Here is a 25,089-nt window from a genome sequence, read left to right as displayed (position 1 = left end):
GTGGGGTCTTCCCGCGAGCTGAATAGACCTGCCTCCTACAGGCAAACCTTGAAGAAGCCCTTTTCTAGGGCTTGAAGAGCTCTTTGCCAAATTAAGACATGGGAAAGAATTCTGCTTTTCCTAAAAAAAACTAGTGGTGTCATTGGACTCCGGAGGCAGAGCAACCAATATATAGGGTCACTGATGAGTATGGGCCAGATTCTAATTTGGTGATTGAATTCTATTTAGTAACTCTTTTCTCTTATTTTTGCTTTTGGGCTGTCCCTGGAGAAGACTGACTTTTTTTTTTTTAATACAGGAAGTCAGGCATTTGTCCATGTTATACAACAAAGTTATATAAATAAATAGGTTACAACATTTTCAAAGTAGTAATTAATATGTCAGTGGAAGATGTTCATTTCAATCTTTTTACAATCGTAAATACTGAAGAAAATCTTGATCATTTTATAATAATAACAACAATTCATTGCATCTATATTAAGATACGAAAAGTCGGGTTATGAGATTCTGGTTAAGAATCTGTTCAGGAGTTAAGATGTTCTCAATGTCAGTTTTAGTTGGAGGTCCGAGGATATTTCTTGGGCATATTTCAAAGACAGTATATATATATGTGTGTGTGTGTGTGTGTGTGTGTGTGTGCATATATATACAAATATTTGTCACATTAAGGATTTGAACCATCAGTCACTTGGTACCAAAACCAGTGTATGGATTCAACTGGAATTTAAATTTGCACTTTAACTTTTTCCTGCCAAATACCCCATCAAAACCAACAAATCTTGTTAACAGAAGCATGTACTTTTGAGTTTTTCTCTTTTGTCCAGTCGGTGTCTACCTTCCATCTGGTTGAAATCCTTCATTCACCTTATGGAGCGATGACCCGGAGACCATTTCGTCGTCTTTGCTCTCTGAAAATTCCACATTATTTTTTCCATGATATTTCTTGTATGCCACATACGCTAGAAAGTAATACACAGGAGGTTAGTGGAGTTTCATAATAATTAGCTGAAAGCTTTTTTTTTGGGCAGTGATTACAATCTGTGGCTCAAAATCAGCTTGCACTTTCTGTAGGCTGCATGTTGCTTAGAGAAAGTGGAAGACGTTCTTTAGTTCCACAGCCAGCCATGGTGGGAGGGATGGTTGTATTTCCTGGCAAGGGAAGGTGAGCAGTGTATGTGTGTATACATGTGCAACGTGCCCATGAATGGGGTGGTGAAAAGGCGTGAATCAGCCCATGTGGTCGCAATTTTGAGCCATATTTTCTATATAAGTTTTATCTGTAATCAGAGTACTATTTTTTAATCTACACAGCTGATTTTTCTTCTACTTCTCAATTAGTTCCAAAGTCAACAGAGGGAGAGAAAGTATTATTTATTGGAACTTCACACTTATAATAGGTATACTAATATTGTCTATCTCAGAGGATAATTGTGAACCTTCAAAAAAAACAAAACAGTAAGATGCCTAGTATGGCCCTGGGAGAGTAGATACTGCTCAGGAAATGTTCCCTCTCATGATACACAGCTGAGAGAGACAAGGATCTGCTTCAGAGATCTTAATATGTCACAATCCATGTCTCCTTACTGGTCCCTTTAGCAATATATTAATTTTGAAGCCACTGAACTATTGAGTCTATTGAACTGAGCTTGTGGTTCATTAAAATAGTCCAGCAGTTTTATTATAAATTGTTTTCAGCTGGGACTTCTTCAACACACACCACTTATTTTATTTAACCAAATTGTTTATTCTCTTCTTTCCTTCTTCCTTTCCTCCCCTCTCTCCTCCCTCCTTTCCTCCCCTTCCCCTTCCTGCCTTCTGTCCTTCCTTCCTGCCTTCCTTCCTTCCTTCCTGCCTTCTGTCCTTCCTTCCTGCCTCTCTCTGTTTCTTCCATTCCTCTTTCCCTTGTTCCAGAAAAATTAAAGCTTCTAATCCTTTTACCAAAATATGTTTCCAGGCACTGCATGTAACTAATAATGATGACTTCCTCATCTTTATTTTTACTGATAAAAATGTGGGAAAGTCCAAGACCAATACCAGTACCTTCCTTCCCATCATTCCTTTGGCTTATTTATGAGTCTCTTTTGAGTTAGTTATTCAACGAGCAAATTCACTGAATTGGTCTATCAACCAGTCTGCTTTCTCTGGCTTTCTGGTAGACATCATTAGCTAATTATTCGGAAAAATCTCAAGGTGTACCGAATTGGATGTATGTCTATCATACATGACAACAAGGTTATTAGACCATGGACTTCTGTCTCCTGTGTGAGTGATAGATCAGTGGAAAGTTTCCGAATGGATCCGGAGAGTCTTATATGAGAAGGAAAACTCTGCTTTGAGAATAGTGTTCTGGACAGTAGCACAGAGAAGAGTTAGTGCTTACGGGCAAGTGCAATACCTACTGGAGTGAAAAACAAAGCCAAACCAGACACAAACAACACTGGACCACTGGACATTCTACAACTTAACACTGCCATTATTTGTGTCTTTCACCTTCACTACATAACCCTCCTTAAAAATCAACGAGCTTAAGGTATCAGTCTCTTTATTTAGAAAAAAAAAAGTAGACTTTAAAAATAGAGGTTAAACATATCAGTCCCTTGAGAAGAAAATGCAAGGCAAGCTTTAACTAGGTGAAGGCAGCAAGTAGCAGGTGCTAAGGACTAGAGCTGGAAACTACAGTAGAGGAAAATGAAAAACCAGGTTAGTTATCCTCAGGACTTGAAGTAAGGATGTGTTTGCTTTGACTGTTTCAATTATATGGATATTACACAGTGTAGGCACACATGAACACGCACTCATATCTATCTTCCAGTATAACTCAGCCTGATAAATATCCCTTGTATACCACTGTTTTGGATAAATAGCCTATATTTACAAAGCATATCAAGATGATGATCTGGAAAAAATGCCCATCTTGGGGTTTCTGGAAGCATGTAGAAAGACACAATAAAATTCTCCTAACAGGTTAATATGTCTCCCTAATTATTGAGTAACAGAAAGCTGATGGAGAGAATTGACCTCTATTACTTATCATTTAAAAGTAATAACTGTATAGGGTATATAAATATAAAAATACATAAATATATAAAAGTTACATAAAATATATAAAAATAAATAAATACTCTTTACTAGAACCTTCTGATAAAATTGCAATCTTCTTGGGACGTCATGGTAACATTATAGGTGGCTTTTCCCATCCATTTTTTTTTTTTTAACTACCAGAAGGGAGTTTAACTTATGTCATTCACTGCCACAAAATATTATTTTAAAAAAATGCTATCTTAGCCCCCTGAGGCTTTCTCAAAGAGCAACATCATCAATAATATGTGATTCGCATTACTCCTTACTTCCTAGGAATATTGCTGCGAAGGCAAGCTGGAAGATGCTGTAGATGAGCGGGAAGGTAAACACGAGGTTGAGTTCCTCCTGGGTGAAGGAGAGCTGCACGATGGTGGAGCACAGCTGAGTGTTCTGCATCCCTGTTTCCAAAGCAACTGTCCGGCACCTATGAGACGTGTTAAGAGGAGTTACCCTTTTGTTGTCAGTAGTTTTTACTTTGTTATTGAATAATGCTGGAAGCAGATATAATGTGGGAGCGCCTGGGTGGCTCCGTTGGTTAAGCCCCCAACTCTTGATTTCAGTTCAGATCACGATCTCAGGGTCGGACATTGAGCCCCGTAGGGCTCCACGCTGGTTGTGGAGACTGCTGGAGATTCTCTCCCTCTTTCTCTGTTCCTGCCCCTCTTTCCCCTTTGCACACTTGCGTGTGTGCTCTCTCTCTCTCTCAAAAAAAAAAGCAGACGTAAAGAGAACAAGTACATATATGTGTATATATTCATACCTGCTTTGAATGTATATATTTATTCAATATGTACTTTTACTTAAACTACATAGATATATAACTTTTTAATATATATTATTATATACTATATAAATATTCTTTATATATACATAGATAATATCTGGCCCTAGTTACCGCTTCTTCTTTTTAAAGATTTACCCTTCCTTTCGACAGAGAGAGAGTGCGCATGAGAGTGCGCGGGAGAGAGGCAGAAGGAGAGGGAGACAAGTAGACTAGCTGCAGAGCAGGAGTCCCCATGTGGGCTCAATCCCAGGACCCTGAGATCATTACCTGAACCGAAATCAAGAGTGGGATGCTTACCCAACGGAGCCACCCAACTGTGCCCACCCTACTCACCTTTTATGGTTGTTATGATATTGAGAAAATGGATATAAAACTTTACAAAAGTTAAAAAAGCATATGCAAATAAAACCATTGTTGTTACTGTTTTCTCATTAAAAAATAATTTAAAGGTAATTTTTTTTTTTTGTCCAGACAAACAAAGAACACCGACTCACTTATTTAGTCCCCTGAGCAGTGGAATAGATCTATATTTGGGTCTATATATTATATATCTGTGTATATCTTTGTATCTGTACATATGTGTGTATATGTATGTATATATACTTATATACAAAGACTATATTATGGCATAATCTTCATTAGTAGGTAATATATTCAATATAAATAAAATTACATTTTGAATAATACATATACATTTAAAGCAGACATTTATAAATTAAAAATACAGGTATGAAAAGAGCAGGATCATTTACATTAGTGTTCCATAAATTCAAAGTGGGCTCCTTTCACTCTTTTCGATTATGCCCTTGGTAACTGTGCAGAGCACAGAGCAGGAGCTGAGAAAACACTCAAGATAGAGTATTTGTTAGAGTTCTTTCAGTTTTAAGTTGGTATTGTTTTTCTGACTAAATCTTGATTAAAAAAAAAAAAAAGTCTGCCAGGTAGATGTTATTGGCCCAGTCTGCAGATGAGAAAAGTCAGAGGAAGAGTGAGTGCCTGTCCTGAGGTCCCAAGGTCAGTAAGTGGTAGGCCCAGGTCGGCTTGATGACATATATGTAACACTCTCCACTACCCAGTCCTGCGCATCTCCCAGCCTCATACATGCCCTGACGCTGACACCTGCTTTTTTTTTCTGCCCATGGATTCAGATGGGCTGGTAGGAGAGGAAAGGTTTCTACTTGGGACCAGACTCATACATGCTAACCCCAGTTCTAACATCAGTGCCTTGGGATGGTGAGTCCATCCTGCCGCTGGCTGGAGGAGCCCTTGTGAGTGACAAGGCCAGCCTGAGTGCTTTTGCTGAAGTTACTGTGTTTGGAAAACAAGAGTGTGAGTCATTGAAGGGGTCAATCTTCATTGTGTGGGGAATGGTCCCCAAGCATTTGAGCAACAGAGAGGCTGTCAGTATTTTCTTTCTGGGGGGCTTATATAATTTAGAAATGAATGAGTCTATATCATGACATAGTCGGAAACGGGGTGAATGTTATTAAGGGTGAAAAATTTCGAATTTTTAGCAGTATTTACAGCTATTATGGGTTGAATTGTTTCCTCCCAAATGGATATGCTGAAGTCCTAATGCCCAGGACCTCAGAATGTGGACTTATTTGGAAATACAGTTATCACAGATATGCTTATTTAAGGTAAAGTAATGAGGGTGGGCCCTAATCCAGTACAACTGGTGTCCTTATCATAAGGGGACATTTGAATACAGAAACATTCATAGAAGAAAGACAATGTGAAAGCAGCCATCTATAAGCCATGGATACAGGCCTGGGACAGATTTCCCCTCACAGCCCTCAGAAGGAACCATCCTTCTGGCTTGCTGATCTTTGGACTTCTGACCTCCAATACTAAGTGAAAGTAGACTTCTGTTGTTTAAACCACCCTGTCTGGGGTACTTCCTTACAGCAGCCCTAACAAATGCATACTACAACTCTTACAGAAGAAAATTTCCAGTCTGATTTACCAAAACACCATACCTGTGCCAGGGTTGACCAGATACTCTAGCCAGTAAAAACCCTAGAGAGTATCCGGCCAAAGGAAATAGCGTTCCTATGATCCACAGTTTGGGAGCGATGATCCAGGCACTCTGGTATAGGATTCCTCCAACGACAGCTATGAGCACAATAAGGATTGCGCCTGTGATGGACCCGATCTGGAAGTAAGACACAAGCAGACCCAGCAGCTGAGACAGTGAAGTCACTGTGCAGTGTATTCCCCTCCTGATGACTGTGGTCAGCTCACCAGAAACTGCGGTGTTTGTCCTATGTTCTCATTTTTTAGAAAATATCAAGACCTCTAATGTCCATGCTCCATTAGCCTGAAGAAGACGTTCTAGCTTGGAAATGATCCTTGTTGGAGAGGAAGAAAGCCAAGTCAGCAAGAACTGGAAGACCTGGCCTCCAGATTCAACTCCTCCTGCTCTCCTTCCTTTGGTAAGTCATACAACTTCTACTAGTCCTGCTTTCTTCATCTGTAGCTGAAGATAAAATGTTGCCCTAGACTCTTTTCATGATGATGATAGTGAGACAAGGGATATAAAACTCTACAAAACTTAAAAGAGCATATGCAAACAAACTACTGTTATTACTGTTTTCTCCTTTTCACATTAAAAAAAAATTTGAGATTATAATTTTTTTTTTTGGTCCAGAGGAACAAAGAACACTGGCTAGCTTATTTTGTCTCCTGATCAATGGGATATATGTATGCCTGCATCTACATCTATCTATACCTTTATCTGTATTAGTATCTGGATATTTATATCCTCTGTGTCTTTATCTTATCCATCTCACCTAGGTAGAATACAGCAGGTGAAGGGGAATGCATGGTTACTGATTACTAATGGGTACTGACATCTACCAGTTGCCAGGTGCTGAACTGGCCATATGGATTCAGAGATAAGAAACAGATGATCTATTTTCAAACAGCTTTCTTGGTCTATTTTATAATACAGAACCACAGAACAGAGATCAGAGCCAAGTGCCATGCGAGTACAAGGTAGAGTAAAATCAGGAGGCAGTATTTGAGTTGAGTATCTCAAAGTGGGCATAGAATTCTGCCCTGTAGTGGGATCAGGAAAGGCATTCTAGAAGAGTGGATGGCATATCTAACAACATCAATTCCCCCTAGATGCAGGATTATAATATGATGAGAAAACTGATTTAGAATTCACCAGAACCAATTTGGAATTCACACTGTGGAGCATTTGATTTTTCAACCTATGGCATGGAGCACTTACCTTAAGTATGATCTTGGCTTTATGGGGCCATTTGTGATTAACAAATATTCCAATGGAAACAGGAACAACAAGAGCGACCAAAGATGTACCTAAATATGACAGAGGAGACATTTCATCAGCAGAACACAGAGCACAGGACAGAGGAAAAGAAAAGAGTAGCTGCTTGAAGAAAGCTTGGTCGGTCTCCCTTCTTGAACACCCAAAACAGACTCCAGCAAAACAACAATAAACTCTCCATCTTTACCCACTTCGGTAAATAATTTCATACTGCTGATACAGCCTTGATAATAGGGATGGTATAAATCCTTTTTGGTGCTCTTTATACTGATACTTTGTTAGTTTCAATTTATTGGAATCTTGGCTTCTTTGCTCTTTGGATCTTTATATCCTAGGAAAAATACCTCTTTAAACTTTGTGTATATGTTGATGTTTGTGGGGTACACACAGATATTATACATCTCCCTGTTACTTCCCCATAGTAGAGATAAAACAAAAAGTTCAAAATTCTCCAGGCATTCCATGGGCTAATGACTTCTGGCTCAGACTGAGCTCGGTTATTCAAATCTACGGCAGAGAGGTGAGAGAAGAGGTTGAAAAAGCGTGCTTTAAATTTTCTGTGAGATAATATATTTGGCGACCTCTCAAGTAATTATAATTCTTTGCAGGAACGTGCTCACCCAGCCAGATAAAAGAGTCGTACTTCAATTTCTCTGTGTTAGATTTACTGCTGTTCCCATGACATGTGGTTTGTTCCCCCATGTTACTTAACACTCATTGGTCCAATCACTGCTTTTATATAATATAGTACCAACAACTTCGAACTTCTGATGGGCTGTTTCTTTTTCAAATATCCTTTTAAAGCAGTAGGGGAAAGTGGAATGGAATAACGAAATTTCGAAAGTGGTTTTTACTTAGCATTGGAGTAGATTCAATGAGGACTGGAAAATGGATTCTAGATTGCAGGGCTGTAAATATGAATTTAAAATGAACACAACAGTGATGAAGACATAATTTCTTTGTAGCCTTCTGGTCTTCCTGGCAATACAAAGGTCAGCAGTTACTTTTTCCCAGAAATTACTCCAAGGGATCAAGGCATGGCCAGGAGTACCTGCGGCAGGAAAAAAGGAAGACGGGGGACACATGGGGAGAAAATGGTGGAACACAGGATATGGAAGAGTTGTTGGTAGATAGGCTGCTGAGAGCTCCCAGAAAAATCCCCTTTGGGAGGAAGGAGACTTCTTCCCTGGGGTGTCCAGACTATTCTCTAAATTGTGTGAAGTTTGTAGGCCTTAAATTACAACCATCTTGATATGCATTGCTTGTAGTGTGGTAACTTAAATTGGTGCAAATGCTGTGCTTGGAATGTCAGTGTGGTTAGGTTTGGGTACTGTGTACTTTAAACGTATTGGCTCTGTGAGGGGAACGACCCTCTCTCCCCCTGCCTCACCATGGTCGGGCCCCTCATGCTGAGCCTTTATCTCCTCCCTGAGGCTATAGGATCTCCAGCCTAAGGCTATAGGATAAGCCTGCAAGCAGGACGACCTGCCCAAATCGTGTTTCCTCTCCTCAACAAAGGAGGCCAGGGACAGTTTTTCCGGGACTAGAAGTTGACCAGAAAAGACACTCTTTGCCCTTCCTTGCGCTCGGAGTGTGCGCGGCTCCCACCTGAAGAGGTGGGTTGGTGTGACTCTTGACTCCCCAGTGGGGTAAAGATTCTCTTTCTTTCTCAGGGCTGTTTTCCCTCTTCTTTAAGTGCCTGCACACCGCCACCAACCACCCCCCCCCCCGCCCCGTGTCAAAAAGGCCTGTCCAGTTCCACCCGAAACCACTGCTTGCGGTTGCACCACCTGAACCATAACTCGGCCTTGACTGAGTTTACAGAGCACATATAGGAGGAAGGAAAGGTGGATAAACGCGAGAGGGGGACAGTCATAGTGGGGTCGTGGAGCCAGGTTGACTCAGAGTGGAGCCCTACAGGCCGTGGGGAGGGTGCAAACCGCCCAGCCCCTCGGCGCTCTGATTTCCCCCACTTGTGAAGTGGGTAGAGTTATGTCTAGCTTCCGCTGCTGCTGGGGGAATTAGGTGATGAGGCAGGTGCACAGTGCACGGCGCTGGACACCGTCCAAGAGACCGCGGAGGGGGAGGCAGGAATGGCAACCGGTGGCAGCTCTTTTCAGCGGCGCCGACTGTGGGACTGCCCTCCTCCACCTCCACACACCCATGGGAGAGCTTAGCGAGGGTGTTTTCCCTTCAGAGCGAGTGGGCATCGTGGGGGGTCTGGGTTTGGGGTCCTGCCCACAGAGAGCATGCGCAGCCCAGGGGCACTTCCAGCTCCTTGCTCATCTGGGACAAATGAAACCTTTACCCTGGGCCTTAGCTCCCTTCTCTAGAAAGTGTTGAGAACAACTTGTGAAGTAATCAGGTTCCTTGTTTTCTTAAAGGTCTAGACAAACCAATAGCAGGAAGGTTAAGTTGGAAAGCAAGCCTGGACAAAATGGTGAATAAGCAGAGTTAATATTTTTGTTTCTTCAAATTCATCATCATTATTATTATTATTTTAATATTTTCCTCTTCTTTTCTTTTGTTTCCTATTTTCTTTTCTTTTTGTTCTGACCTCTTCTCTGATGACTTTTACCTCCACTGAGGTGCTAATTACTCTTTCTTATGTTTTTGTCCTTTCAAAATTTATTCACATTAAAGGGTGTGGTATAAGTCATTCATACTATAGTTCAAATTATTCAATATTACCATGGAATGTTTTCCAGATGGGAATGGATATCTAGAGGAGAATATTTTAAAGCTTAAAGTATTTTTTAAAAGATTTTATTTATTTATTTGGCACAGAGAGACACATATTTATATATTTGACAGAGGGAGACACAGTGAGAGAGAGAAGCAGGGAGAGAGAGAAGCAGGCTTCGCACTGAGCAGACCCTGGGATCATGACCCCAGCCGAAGGCAGACACTTAACTACTGAGCCACCCAGTTACCCCAAGCTTAAAGTATTTTTTAAAACAATAAGTAATACAGAATTAAGGTCCTTACTCAGCAGACAGATTCTTTGGGAGACCTACAATGCACACCATGCAAACAGTCTACATTGTTTGAGTTGAAGGAAGATGCCCTCCTGGGGCGTGGACTGAGAGTTAAGGAGCATGAGGCCTAGGAGGTGACTGATTCTGCAGGGTCACCCTAAAACCAGTTTGTGGGTGATTATATCTGGTATGATGGAGTTGCCCAGGTCAGTAAAAGGAACTTGTGCAGAGAAATCCCATACTGAGGAAGATATGCCAATACAGGTCGTCCCTGATTAGTATTTTCAAAGTTTGCTCAAATTCAGTTGTGTAGGCCCCAATCCCATTTTTATCATGGAAACAATCTTTTGTAGAAACAAAGGATTTTCGACACAGCTGTCCAGCTTCCCATGCCAACAGGAATTCCTTTACAAACATCCTTCTGAGTCCTGACTTAGCTTCGTTTACACGAAGCTCCCTTCAGTGAACACCCACACCTCCCGAGGCAGCCGGTCAGCTGAATAATGACTATGTAGTGTGCCGCGTACCTGGCGATATGTACTATCTCACCTGTATCTCATCTTTTATGACTATAGCTCTGTGAGAAATGCCTAGTTTGGGAGGGCTGGGAAGTAGTTCATCTTACCCTGGATCCCATGTTACACAAATGACTTAATTTCCCACTGTCATCCGCTGTCCCAGAAACAGAACAACAGCCCCTTTGGGGTGGGGGTAAACATCTGGGAGCAACATGAGTGGAGACAGGGTCATGACTAGCAGACTTGACTCCTGCGCTATGGTAAACGCCAGTCACCTTTCCCTCTTCACAGTGGCTCACAGTCAAGTGTGATCTACAGTATGTCTCATCTGGTAGTTTCCAAGTGCCACACTCATGATTGCTTACTAGGTGCCCTAATTTCAAATCATTGGTAGATTTTTTTTTTTTTTAATATTTCTTCGATCTGAATGTCTGGGAGCAAACTCATGTTCCCACGAGCTAATTGTACTATGGGTTAGGTAAAGGACAGAGCCTTTTGTGTCCCAGCCATCTTGGCTTCCTGAGGTCCAGACAGCTAAGTCTTCAGTCAGCCCCTCTACCTGATGATTTCGATGGAGGAAAAGCAAGTTTTCCTGTGGGGTCAGGGTTTGGCGTTGGATTCTGCCAACTTGCATTGAAATGCGGCGTGAGTTGTAATGAAATCGCAATAGGGCTGGTGCAAGCTGGGGCTGAGCCTGGCCTGAAGATAAACAGAATAGGAGGGGGATATTCATGACTTACTTACCTATGTTATTAAAGGGAATGACGATCGTCCCAGAGTTGACCCACATTTTGGTATAGATAAAGAGGCACAGCGGCATCATTCCCAGGGCAAGCAGCGTGGAGCATGTGGTCATGCTGATGCTGAAAGGAAATGGGCAGGTTGATTCGTCCACCTGGGTTTTCTACGGCAAGAGCTTGCTTCTTGGTGCAATTTGGGATTAGGAAGTCCCACAAAAGATGCTCCGACAGCAGCAGCATCCAGGCTGATGGATGGACACAGACATGCGCCCATCTCTATGCAGGTCCCAGCCTTGGGTAAAATGCTGAGATCTGGATTTGTTTTTCTACTTTGTCTTGGGTCATTCCTCCCTCCCCATGGGTTCTCAAGGATCAGAGAAGATAGCTAATGTCTGCTTTAATTTATTATTTAGAAAGGTGCAAAGTGCTTGGACACTCCACCGTTTGGACTTTCCGCCAGAGAAGAGCAAACACATCTATACCAGCCAAGACTTTAGGGGCTTTGCTGTGTTTGCCTGAACTGAGACGAGTTGGGTCTCCCTGGACCTTTGGAGGAGAACACATACCCAAGAGAGGGAGCCTTGGTGTCTTTTTTGAAAGCAGACAGATTATTTTCCCAATGCCTGTGGCCTGAGAAAGAAAGAGGAACTGAGCAGGCAGGGGAGGCCTGGATTCTATTTTGCACTAAGAAATTTACCAAACGTGTATCCAGAAGAACCAGGGTTTGGTACTGTTCCTCCTGAGAGCATCTGGGTTTCAGTGAGTGGACCTGGCTGGGTAAGCGGACTTTGGCTTTTGACATGGAAAAATACATGGAATGGGGCTATTTTCAGCAATGTGACAGTGGACGGAAGAGAGGTTTTTGGGCAGTGGGTCTTCCTCGTCCCGTCTAAGGGCCATGAGCCCAGAGGCACATTCTCTTCCTGGGATACTGAGCTGTTAAATGTCTGGGCCGACATTAAAGCCAGACACTCTGGGTTGGAAGCAGGCGTGGCCACTTACTACACTATATTCTTTGGGTAATTTACTTGACTTCCTTTTGCCAGCTTCCTTATCTGTGAAATGAAGATAAAATTGTCGCCACCTCATAGGCTGTGAGGACTAATGACCCAATGAGTCCAGTACTTAGAGTAATGCAAGGCTTTTATTAAAATTCAGTTACTGTGTAGCCATCCAGCCATTGTGTGTATGCATGTGTGTGTGTGTGTGCGTGTGTGTGTGTGTCCAGCCATCCAGCCATTGTGTGTATGCATGTGTGTGTGTGTGCATGTGTGTGTGTGTGTGTGTGTGTGTGTGTGTGTCCAGCCATCCAGCCATTGTGTGTATGCATGTGTGTGTGTGTGTGGGGGGGGGTTCTGGCATAATACAGAATCAGGAAACTGGAGAAATTTTTCTGAAAGTTCTTTCTCCAAAAGTTGTAGCATTGGAGACTATCAGTGTAGTAATTTCTTAAAGATATTATATGTGGACTTGAAGGAAAATGTGAAATTATTTTTATCACCTGTGCCCTCCCATTCCCCTGCCCCCCACAAACACCAACAACCACACTACACAAGTGTTAAGGGAAACAGCTGGAGGTAAGGAATTTCATTTTAACGTATGAAACAGTTTTGGCATGAAAATAAGCGTTGTGGCAATAATGTTTATCGGGGCTTAACTTTCTTAATAACCATTAAAAAAAAAGCTGTAGATGATCTCACTTAAAATGTGTTTAAAGATTTTAGGAAAAAAAAGTACTAGTCTTAGTGCAGCTAAAATAATATAACACCAACCAATGCTAGGGATGCACGTAAAACATTTCCAAGAAGTTCCATCTATTTATGGTGACAGGTTAACTTAATTGAGATACAAAAAAGGGACGCTAAGGCAGAATCCAAAACCAGAACAATACTTTTCAGGAACAGTCCTACTTATAATTAAAATACTGGAGTTTATAAACTCTCTCCCTTCCTTTGACATTATCTTTTTTATTTTTATTTACTTATTTTTTAAAGATTTTGTTTGTGACAGAGAGAGACACAGCAAGACAGAGAACACAAGCAGGGGTAGTGAGAGAGGGAGAAGCAGGCTTCCCGGGGCGCAGGAAGCCTGAAGCAGGCTCGATCCCAGGATCCTGGGATCATGACCTGAGTCAAAGGCAGGTGCTTTACGACTGAGCCACCCAGGAGCCCTCTTTTTTATCTTTTATTTAAAAAACAAATTAGAATGGATTTAAGGTTAGGGCCATGATGACATCCCTTTTATTTCAGAGTCTAGTGTACTTTCCAGAGTGAAGAGGACAGGAGAGGGTCCACGAAAGAAAGTGTTTTCTACCTAGATCAGAGAGCCAAAAGGGGGCCAAGAATTTTCTTGTTTTAAACTATGAGAACAGCATTTCAAAGGCAGTCTGTTTCTTTCTTTGTTTTTTTTCTTTCAAATTTCTGTGGGAAAGCTTCAATTTTGAATTATTGCTAAGACAACTTATGAAGTTGTATCATGGTTTTGAGTTTAGCAAGAATAGTTTCTTAAAGAACATGAGGAAGGACAAGTCAACAATTGGAGAACGGAATGGTCTAGCTTTGGTGGGCCACCTTGACCATGAGGCATTGCAGAGGTACAGGAGACTAGATGGCCCAGAAGTTGATGCCATTTAAACTAATATGAGAACAATATCAAGCCACTCAAAATGAGATTAAAAACAATTTAAAGGAATAGTTTTAGGGAGCAATATAGGGGGATAGATTAGCAAAAGAAAAAAATCATTTTACTTGAATGAAATCTGAAGTTTTATAAGAAGCATAGGTGTCAACATAGAAATACTACCATGAATTTTTATTGGAATGAGGAAAAACATAAGAAAAGCAAAAATGTCTCTTGTCTTTAATTTTTGGGTTTAGCTCTATTAAAGGTTTTCTTTTTATAAATAAAAACAATAAATGAGAATTCAGTAAGTGTTGAGGAATTTGGTGACGTTAGTGATGAGGAAAGCCAAGACTGTTATCATATTTGAAGTGAAACACCAAATTTGAAAAATCAAAGTGTATACAGATAGTGCTAGTAATTGGGGATGTGGTAAGTGATAGAAACAATGTTGAACAGAGGTTAAGAGTCTGGGTAGGGATAACTGGATAAGTCTGGATCCAAATTATAATTTTGACATGTACTGCCTTTGTGACTTTGGTGAAGGTTATGAGCCTTAATTTTATCATCTGTCAAGGGCAGAAAATCATAGTATTATCTCAAGAGGATTGTCTTGAGGGTTGAGTACACCAATGTATATGGAATACTGGTACTGTGCATGACTCCTAACAGTGCCTGGTCAATGCTGGCTAGTAAAATAAAAATAAATGCTACATGAGAGAAATAAAGTTTGGTTATCAGGAAAAACAGAAAAAGTCGAGTACTGTTAGGTTAGCTCAGAGTAGAGAGGAGCTGGACATCTATGTGGTCTCAATGGGAGAGATTGCTTCACATTTATGATAAGCCAGAAATGTGGCTTATCTTGATCTTGAACAACTGAATTAACCATGAAAACTGATCTGGAAGATGAAAAAATGCAACAGTCTTTAGTCAGAGAACAAAGGACGTGGAAGAAAAATCTAGAAAGTATTAATATTAGAAAATAGCTAAAGGGAGCGTAGCTAACAGATGGCAGGGAAGGAATTGGGGGCAGTGGAGGAAAGGACGCACGAGCAGGGATTCTACAAAGATGAAGTCAAAAAAGGGAAAATAGAGGAAAAAGTCCTTGCATGGTGTGGCTGAGATCATTGCTCAGAAAGGAGGCTTGAAAATGGGGGATCTCTGGGAATACAGCAGGCACAAAGGAGACAGACGTCTCTGTGTCCCCTGAACTCTGGGTCCTGTCCCCAGCAGATTCACCTGAAAATGTCACCTTCATTTCTCCCAGAAACATTTTGCACATAGGATACCCACAGCCCAGCTAGAACTGGTGAAAATACTTGTACGCTAATGAGATTCTTGCAACAATTTTCTAGGCTGGAGAGATCTGAGAAGGAGCTGAAATATCACTTGCTCTATTTCAATGAGTACAGTCCATAATTTCGTTAGGGATGGCCGTCTGCTTTTGCTGTTGTTGTGTTGTTGATGTTTATTCTTTTTCACTACAGGTTGCAAAATGTAGCGGCGTCCTAGGTTCAGATGAGGAGGGATGAGGAGGAGAGGAGGAGACAAGGGTGCGAAGGGGGGACAGTGGGGACGGGGGATGGGAGTGGGAGTGCGAGGGGGCAATGGGGGGAGGGGCGATGGAATTAGGGGTGGGAGGGGGGAACAGGAGGCTCTGGGGGGAGATGATTTGGTTTCATCTCCCAGAAACCACAACCAGGAAAGTTGCTATAGATGGAGTAGTTTTGTGGCACTGTGTGGTATCTGTCCGAGCAGCTAGGAGGCAGTACAGATACCTGTTGGTCTCAACAATCCTATCTTGGTCGCCATTGCCGGAGTTCCCAGTTTAAATGGAGAAGGTGAAGTTCTCAGAAGAACGGAAGAATGGAAGGTGTTGGAAAACTGTTTCCCAATCGCTGAGGTGATAATCTCTTAATTTGTTTTAAAGAAATATTTGAACGGTTTTTCCTTTAACATGTACGATGCATAAGGTCATCATCTTACGTAGTGGCATGATTGAACTCCTTTCAATGATCATGAGCTGTCATGATAGGCATCATGATGTGCTCTGCTAAAATATAGCAATGTCCTCTGGATGGTTGTGTTTATAGAGCCACTGGGCTCTAGATGAAGTGATGCAGAGGCTCCTGTGTCTTGATCGCTTTGCAGGCATTTTTTGGTCTTCTCTCTTGAGGTCAGGCTTTCTGGGTCACTTGCTGCTGTGGGATAGGCCTTCCCCTCTGGTGCCTCGTTCCCTGCTCTTACCTCTTATTTTCACTTATTTCACTTATTTCAGTGCTGGAAAGTAGCATGATAGAGCTCTAGGACTAGGGGATGAAAAAGGTCCTGTGTAAGGAACATTTGTCAGATTAAGCTGGATTTATTTTGGCTGTGTAGAGTCTTTTCCTGGGTCTTGTTTGAGTTCTGGATAGGTCGAGTTGCCGGCAAGGTGACTGCTGGCCTGGAGAGCCATTGGTGTTATTTTGTTATTGCAAGACAAGGGGGATCTGTGGAGTACACATTTTCTAGAACGAAAATTAAAAATTCCAATGTCGTATGTCCCATTCAGGGATAATTCTGACTTGTTGCACCTTTCGTATACACTGATTCAGCTGGACGTTTTCTCCCAAGGTTTCATATTCTACTTTGGTTGGGTTTTTTAAAAACACATTTTTAATTTTTTGAGGAGTTGTTATATAAGGTAGGTAGGATTACATAATCATCTGTTTCAAGACCAGTAAGATTTCCTTAAGACCACAGAAAAGTGTAAGTTGGAGCTTTTAGATTAGGTCCCTACAGTTGTAGCCTGCAGAAAGAAATCTGTTTCAATAGCCAAATAACCCAGCACCGTGCATACTTTTCCATCTTACAAAAACGATTACACATGTGGCATTATCTTGAGGTAGAAGACTCTCCCATTTTGCTCAAGAGTTACAAATATTATGGAAAAGCTGGTCAGCGGGCGTCCAAGTCCCATATTCAATTCAGCTCACTCCCCGCGCTGTCGTGGGTGCTGGCTTTGAGACTTGAACAATTCCAGAACAAACTAAGGTGAAGTCTAAAAGGACCTTATTGCTATGTGGTGGTTCACAGATTAACTAAACCTGAACAACAGTTGCCATCCTTTGTTCTTTACAGGACTTCCTTAGGGGAAAAAAAAATCTCTTGCAAGGAGGATATGGTATTTCCTTAAGTGAAAAATACGTGAAGTGCAGACACATCATTTGTGTGGCTTTTCTGAAGCGTGAGACGGAGGCTCCCAGTTACTCAGTAGGCACCGGATTAACATGGAATACAGTTGTACACTTTGCAGCGGTTACATTTCTATACTTTAAGCTTCTCTCTTCTGAGTAGAGTAGCTGGTGATTAACAGAGCTGATTACCTACCGTATAGTATTTAATAAGCACTCGTTTCATTAACTCCTGGCTGCTTTGCAGAAATGCATACCTTTCCCAGGAAATGAGGAATTGTCAGGGAAGGAAAAAGACATTTCTTTATTCAACTTAAAGCACTAACTTTCTTGGTCTCATCACATTAATGCTTCGTCTTACTTCCATTAGTTTTTTTTTTTTTTTTTTCCTCAGTGCTAGTTCAGACTGGCACGGGAAGAATTGGGCAAACATTGCAATTTAGATTACTCTGTGGGAAGCAGAGAAACCATTTTCTGTTTATTTTATAGTAAGGTAAGCATAATTAAAAAAAAAGCTACTGTAGGTTTTTTTTTTTTTTTTCCCTTTCTTTTCTTTCTTTAAATGCCAGCAGAATGAGGCAAATGTACAAATTCTTCCTTAGGCTTTATACCAGGAAAACGCTTCTTCAAAGATCTGGCTTGATTTGTGGAGTTGACCATTGTCTCAGCACAGATTCTACTGTTTAATGAACAATTTGATTTCATGATTGCGCTCAAAGCTTCTCATCACCACAGAGAAAAGCTGTTTTGTTTTGTTTTGCTGGTACCAACAAGGAAAACTTTTTCAGGTACACGTGTGGCTCAGAAAGAATCTCTTTTTTGAAAAACTCTGGATCATTTCCCAAAGATAAACAGCAGTTATCCAAATGCCTGTGGGCTGAGTTAGATTAAAAAGCACAAGTACAAAGTATAACTCCCAAATTCCAACAGCTAAGCAGTTGTACAGGAAGGTGAGCGAATCCATTTAGTCTCTTCTGTTTAATTCCTCAGTTGTACCCTAGATCAGTGGCAGATCAGATGGACATCACAGTGACATAGGCTTCTGAAAAGATTAATTCATAATATGATCGCAGTATGCAGAGCTTTAGATATCTTACCTCAAGTCCATGTCGCCATCAACCCAATAGGCCAAGATATTGGAGGCGGTTCCTCCGGGACAGCATCCCATGATGAGTACCACCACGGCTTGGAGCGGGAGGATGTCGAAGGCCACTGATAGGATGAATCCTGTGAGGGGCATGATTCCAAACTGACAGAGGAAGCCGACACAGATGCCCCACGGCCGCTTTATGTGTCCTAGGAATTTCTTGATTTCCACGTTACATCCCATGGAGAACATCACCATAGCCAAAAGGACGGTCAAGACAGTACTCAGTACCACACTGAGAATGTCATTGAAGTTTTTCTTAGTTACCACACAGGACGTGCCATTGCACACAGTTGCACTGGCCGGACAGCCCGTTGAATTATTCATTGCTGGATTTGCTGCTCAGATGGTCACAGAAGTCCGCAAAAGCCCGCAGAAGCCCACAGAAGCACCAATCTTCTGCTTCTCACTAGATAAATAATGCCTAATCCAAGCACATCAAACTTTTAAACCCTTCTTAAACATGTGTCACTTGGTTTTCTCTTTCAGAAGCCACCTGGGAGGGGCAATAAAAAACAATAAATGCTAGCATGTCAGTTTTCAGAGGTAACATTACAACACAGCACAAGTTATGAATCATACAGTTCCTGCCAAATTATTGGTCCGGTTGGAGAATTGTAATTAATCATTTATTGGCATGATAATGAACCACGCCGTAGAAAAAAAGCAGTGTTAATGTTTAATGCTGGGAAGGTTTGTTGAATAATGTCAGTTAAGTGACACTGAGAAACAACTCAGGAAATGACAGAACATTGGAGGGTTAAGCCAGTACCTTGTTCACTCACCATTCTTTGAATGGGGGGTGGTGCTGGATCTTGAAAAGTCGAGTGTCCTATGCCAAGTTAAATTGCAAATTAGTGTCAGGCTCTGAATTGGGACCCAGACCTCCAGTTTCCACCCCGAAATCGTCTTCCTACCGTATCAATCAGTCTGCTCCTACTGGTCTATAGTGTTCATAAAGTATATGTAAGTTTGAGAAACACGTAGGGTCTTGGAGCAAACCTATGGTAGAGGAACATGCAGGAGCGTAGAATGTTTTCTGTCTTGTGTGGTGGGGAGGGGGCTGACTAGTGGAGTCACCCTCAATTACACAAGCGATTATGTGTGTGTCGTCATGGTAACAGAGTGCTGTTTGAGATAGAGACAATACAATTATTTAGAGGGATGAACCTCAGAGGATTAGGTCAGAGTGACAGGAGCTCTTTGTGCTTGGAGTCAGGAATTGAAATCATATTTTTTATTTGTGGTTGGGGGCAGTGGTTGGAGGTTCCAAGGGAGGTTGATTTTTGTAAATGTCCAATAGTAAACCTCATTGTAGGCAGAAAACTGTACTCGGTATGTAAAGAAGATTAAAAAAAAAAAAAGGTAGAAGAGAGATTGTTCTTGTTCTCAGGAGTTATAATCCAATTATTCAGCCAAGATGCAGCGTAAGAATAAAACCGAATATTTCAATCAGGATTCTCAGTTTATAGGACGAATTCTAATTGGTTTACATTAATCATGTTAAATCAAGTAGGATGAGCATGCCCGTTTTACAGATGAGGACTTGAGGGTCAGGAAATGAAGTGCTTTAGTCAATGTCACCCAGCTGACAGCCGGACCCTGCGAAACTCAGTCTGGCTTGGTGAAAATTAGGAGAAGTACCTGAGAACAGAACTTCTCAAAACACATGAATCGTCCAGGGATCTTGTTACACTGCAGATTCTGATTCTGGAAGCCTATGGTGGGCCCCAGCATGCCTGCATTTCCAGCATGCTCAGAGCTGATGGTAGTGATGCCGATCGAGGGGACCACACCGTGCGTATCAAGGCCATAGCACACCGACGTCAGGGTGACGACCATGGCACTGAAGCTGGTGGAAACTGAGCTTCCTGGTTACAACTGAGAACAGCATTTACAGAGCAACTCAATATGGGGAATTACCTTTTTCGTACTGTGAGTAAACGCGGGCAGTGGGCACCAAGCCGAGGAGTCAGCTGTGTCCGAGGTCTCCCCTCCCCACTCCCCCACCCCCAGCCCGGCCCAGTGCTGGGGGCCTAGAGATGCTGTCCCTTTAATCTGGGATTGTGCTACTGGGAAGACGTCGTGCCATGTCCCTAAGGGGGTGACAGGGATTGGCCCTCATTGCTGGTGCAGCTCCTGTCCCAGGAGAGCCCCCCTTCAGCTGTCATGCTTCACGGCTGCCTTTGCCGGCATGGGTGGGCCGCCATGAGCGCTGTCTGACTTCATGCCAGTTCCTGGGAAATCCTCTCGTCCCTGTCATTACCCTTTCTGCTCCCACAACGAAATGATTAGCTAGATAATTCCCATAAGGACTCCCCTGCCACTCCCACACGTGGAATGACTTGGCCCTGGCCTGCCAGGCCCCGGCAAGCATCTTCTGGGACTGACCTCTGACCCACGTTCTGGTGAACGCTCCCTCTGTGGCAGCACCCTGGCACCTGTCAGTCCTGGCTCTTCCCACGAAGCCCATGTGAGGCCGTGTGCACGGACGGGCTTTCAAAGCAGCTGCCCTGCTTTAACCTCAACCATCACTTGAAAGTCAGAGAGCGAGCTTAGGACCTGCCCACCGACGGCCGCTTTCACTTCCCCGGGTCTGGCCTGCGGGGGGGAAGCAAGGCTTTTGGATTGGCCGGTGATTTGGCTTGGTCCCTGGGTGGCCTTCCTGTTCCGGACCCTGCTTCCTGCCGGCTGCCAGGTGAAATCTGTGCTTAGCCTTTTGTCCACACTGCTGGAAGCCGAGGAGAGAAAGTGAAGAGAGGAGAGAGCAGGTTCAGAACAAAGCTGTTCTCAAATTTCAGACGACTTGCTAAGGAGATTTGAGGCTCCCAGGGGCAGAACGCTTTGCATATAGACAACTTGCAAATGAGCAGTCTGTTTGACTAGACAGAATGCTACATTTCTGGTTAAAAAAATGTGCCAATGCATTTCTAATTTTCACATTGTTTTTACATAAATTTGCACATTAGGCTCGAGAGGCCTCATATTCAAGTATTGGAGTGATTCACAATTAATTAGTACCCTTAACTTCAGCTGCATTCAAATTCAGGCATCAGACCAGGATAAATGGAAAATATCTAAATATGTAAAAATCATCCTTTTTAATGACAACACAGAATCAGGGAACAGATGCACACCTGAGCGCACTGTCAGGGAAATGGGGCTTGATTCCCACTGTCATCCTCCTTGGTCTTTTCTGCTCATTTTTTCTATGCACTGAGCTCAGGTACAGACCGTCTTTAAGAAACCAGCAGCAGGTTCCTGCTCCTGGCCTCCTGGTCGGAGACGCAGCAGGTCTTGGGTCTATTCAATTGCTTGGGCTTCCATTTGGTGTCTGTGGATCACACTGGAGTAGTGAAGGTTTAACAGCTTTCCAAGCAAAGTCTTTGCCCTGAAGATCACTTGAGAAAGACAAGCTTTCTGTTTCCTCTTGTGGCCCTATTCAGATCAGCAGTCGTTGGGGATTTGGGTGATTTTGTTGAATAGTTCCCCCAGGCTGAGATGAACTCTCTTACTCCTCTCTCCCGTTCCTTCCCACACTCTGAACTTTTATGGAGCCTGCAAGTCCTATAGTCAGTGGCGTCTCCACTGACCCTCTTAGAGGCAAAAATACCTTGGGGAGTATAGACCAGGACCAGACTAGCTCTCGATTCATTGAGTGGGATCAAAGGCTCCGCCAGGTGCCCCTGTTGTATGTCAATCATGTCAGGAGGCTCGTGTTCAATGGCACTTTGTAAAACAAAGTTCAGGGTAATAATCTCTTTAATAAAACCTATGCTGTCTAAAACTGCCACAGCGGGGTTCCGGTAAAAGATCTCTGCAAGTGGCAGGCCAGCTGATTAAGCAGATGAAGCAACAGTGGGCTATGCCCTTTGGTCGTGCTTCCTTTCTCCGATTTTATCCCTTCGTTTCGCCTTGGAGGACCATACCTTCGCTGCCTCTTCCCCATCTCCGTGTACTGGACCTCCTTTCAAACTTCCAGCTCAAGGGAACACTCAAACAAACAAACAAATGGACAGACAACCCTTCCTTGTTTTCCTCCGCACCTCTGAGACAGGTTGGGCTTTTTCAAAGGGAACTTCAGTAAAGACTAAGAGAGCAGAAAACAAAATTAGCAAAAGGCAGGAGAGCCTACCATGAGCAAATTGTCTGGACTTTTGAGAACCCAAGCCTGGAGCAGAGGCTGGGGAGAGATGGGGACTGAGGCAGGAAGGCGGTCAAGGGCAGATTCTCAAGACATCTGAGCGATGGGTGGAGGAATTTGGACTTCCTCCTGCGTAGGGTATTTGAGCGCAGCAATGGAATTGAGGAGCAGAATTAGATTTGAGATGCTAATTAAAATTAAAAACAGAGAATGCTTGATAACTAGTACCTTGTTAAGACAGGAGTCAAAGATAAATTTAAATATCAAGTTGCAATTTGATAAGCATGCCTCATCCTTCATGACCCATAAGAAAACAAGGTTGAGGTAAGAAGGATTAAGGCCGGTCCTTGAGCTACTTTTGGGACATTTGGGGATGGAGCTAACTCATTAAGGAAGGAAGTAATTTATCGTATAAATTTCACTTTATAATTTTTACTACTGATAAATATTTATTACAAAAATTTTACTTAATGAAAAAAAGATTTGAAGAAGGAAATTTTAAAAAATGCCCAAATTGTTGGGCATTTTGTTAATACTAAGGGATCATTGGTCCAAATGTGTCCTTTTGCAGATAAATGAAGGGAATGAAAAGGTTGGTCTTTCTGTCAGTATAAGGTAACAAGCTTGTGACAGTGCCATCACATCTGCATGCTCTGGTAAAAATTAGATGTATTAAAATAATGGCATATGAATTTAACAGAAAAATATCAAATAAAGGAATGATATAGCTTCAGATAAATATTGAGAGGGTGTTATGGAAAACATAAGATGTTGAATGCATTTAAAAACATATACTGAATTTTATGCAGTGTTAACTCCCTAGCATACAAGAGAGGAAAATGGACATTCTCACATTTCTTCCCTGTTTGCCTTCCAGCTTCCAAATTGTTTGAATTCATATATGTTGAGGGCCTACTCTGAACCAGAAACTCTTAGGTGTTTGGGATACATCCGTGAATGAAATGGATTCTTGCCTTTGTGGAACTTACAGTCTATTCAGAGGGAGACTGGAAATAAATAATGAAGGCAAACATAATAACAATTTAGTAAATAAAAAATAAGCAGAAATAGAAAAACAAGGGTTCAAAGGACTAGGTGTGCCCTGTGTGGGAGTGGCAGAAGAAAGTTGGAGTCCAACCATTCGTTACAAAGGCAAGGTGGGAGAAAAGGGTGAGTGGAGTTCGTCAGGTGTCTGAGGTAACCATTCTAGGCACAGGGAAGCTAGAGTGAATCCCTAAGGAACGCCTGGTATGTCCAGAAACCCTGGGGAGGCTGGCTAGGCTGGAAGAGAGTTGACGAAGAGCAGAGTAATGGAAGAGGAGCGGAAGTGTGCAGGATGGAAGGTCACATAGATCTCTTGTAGGCCATTACTGTTCTTTTTCTCATTGCAGTCATTATAGTATTTACATTCTGCTTTGTAACTATAATCTTCACAGATGTTTAGTCTTTAAGAATGACTTTAATGCTGAATAGTAATCCTTCTGGATGATCTGGAAGGGAGCTGTGAGAAGACTTAGCCGCCTGGAGAGGCCTTCATCTCAAAGGTTGCTAGTCCTAAAAGGCTGAGCCTAAAACTGGCACAGTACCATTTCCGCTGAAGATTCCAGGTAGAAGGAAGAAAACTCCCATCTTTCTTTGTAGACAATGAAAAAAAAAATTATAGCCAATTTTAATTCATCAGAGTTGACTTCTCTATTATTTTTGAGTTCTCTTATGTTTTTTTCTTAATTTTAATTTTAATTTTTGATTGTGTGTATTCCACAGACTAGTTTTATCTAGAAGGACTTTAGGAGTTTGCATTCCCTGTGCTTTTCTATTTATGAATGTGTGTTTTCTTTGGCCTTCCTATTGAAAAGTAAAATATTCTTTTTTCACATTACTTCTTAGATCTTTATGGACATGACTATATTATCTTCTGGCATTGAATGTTGCCATAGAGAAGTTTCACGCTAGATTATTGTTTTCTTCAGTGTTTTTTTTTTCCCTACCTGAATACTTCAAGAATTTATTCTTTGATTTTGAAGTTCAGGAATCCAATCAGAACATGACTCTGCAACCCTCAGTTTGTTTGTGAGATTAAGAGTCACTTATGGTTTATAGCCAAACTATGGAAAGAACCTAGATGTCCATCAACAGATGAATGGATCAAGAAGATGTGGTATATATACACAATGGAATACTATGCAGCCATCAAAAGAAATGAAATCTTGCCATTTGCGACAACATGGATGGAACTAGAGCGTATCATGCTTAGCGAAATAAGTCAAGCAGAGAAAGACAACTATCATATGATCTCCCTGATCAAGGAAGTGGTGATGCAACATGGGGGCTTAAGTGGGTAGGAGAAGAATAAATGAAACAAGATGGGATTGGGAGGGAGACAAACCATAAGTGACTCTTAATCTCACAAAACAAACTGAGGGTTGCTGGGGGGAGGGGGTTTGGGAGAAGGGGGTGGGATTATGGACATTAGGGAGGGTATGTGCTTTGGTGAGTGCTGTGAAGTGTGTAAACCTGGTGATTCACAGACCTGTACCCCTGGGGATAAAAATATATGTTTATAAAAAATATATTTTTATAAAAAATAAAAAATTAAAAAAAAAATCTGAA

The 25,089-nt window shown here is 42.0% G+C and overlaps 1 protein-coding gene and 1 long non-coding RNA gene across 2 annotated transcripts in view; one reads left to right on the top strand and one right to left on the bottom strand.

Annotated features, from left to right (window-relative positions):
- The window catches only part of LOC116574458, a 52,864-nt gene that overhangs the window by 10,967 nt on the left and 16,808 nt on the right, over positions 1 to 25,089 (top strand). The window contains exon 3 of the long non-coding RNA XR_004279322.1: positions 6,149 to 6,300. This is a non-coding gene — a long non-coding RNA (uncharacterized LOC116574458). The remainder of the gene's footprint in view (positions 1 to 6,148; positions 6,301 to 25,089) is intronic.
- SLC10A2 (solute carrier family 10 member 2) lies at positions 280 to 18,854 on the bottom strand. The gene is made up of 6 exons (XM_032315217.1): positions 18,286 to 18,854; positions 11,401 to 11,519; positions 7,104 to 7,192; positions 5,845 to 6,020; positions 3,348 to 3,505; positions 280 to 959 (listed from the first exon to the last, which is right to left on the bottom strand). The coding sequence occupies exons 1-6, from the start codon at positions 18,660 to 18,662 to the stop codon at positions 832 to 834; spliced, it is 1,047 nt and encodes a 348-aa protein (XP_032171108.1). The 5' UTR covers positions 18,663 to 18,854; the 3' UTR covers positions 280 to 831.

The sequence above is a fragment of the Mustela erminea genome, chromosome 15 (assembly GCF_009829155.1).
Source record: "Mustela erminea isolate mMusErm1 chromosome 15, mMusErm1.Pri, whole genome shotgun sequence".
In the NCBI taxonomy this organism is placed as follows: Eukaryota; Metazoa; Chordata; class Mammalia; order Carnivora; family Mustelidae; genus Mustela; species Mustela erminea.
Note: the sequence above shows the minus strand (reverse complement) of the source record. Positions and strands in the feature narration are given on the sequence as shown.

Coding starts and splice junctions, on each gene's coding strand:
- SLC10A2 (XM_032315217.1), bottom strand. CDS start 18,662: ATGAATAATTCAACGGGCTGTCCGGCCAGTGCAACTGTGTGCAATGGC. Junction 11,520..18,285: donor GATGGCGACATGGACTTGAG/GTAAGATATCTA, acceptor ATTTCCTTTCAG/CATCAGCATGACCACATGCT. Junction 6,021..7,103: donor AAGCCAAGATCATACTTAAG/GTAAGTGCTCCA, acceptor TCTTACTTCCAG/ATCGGGTCCATCACAGGCGC.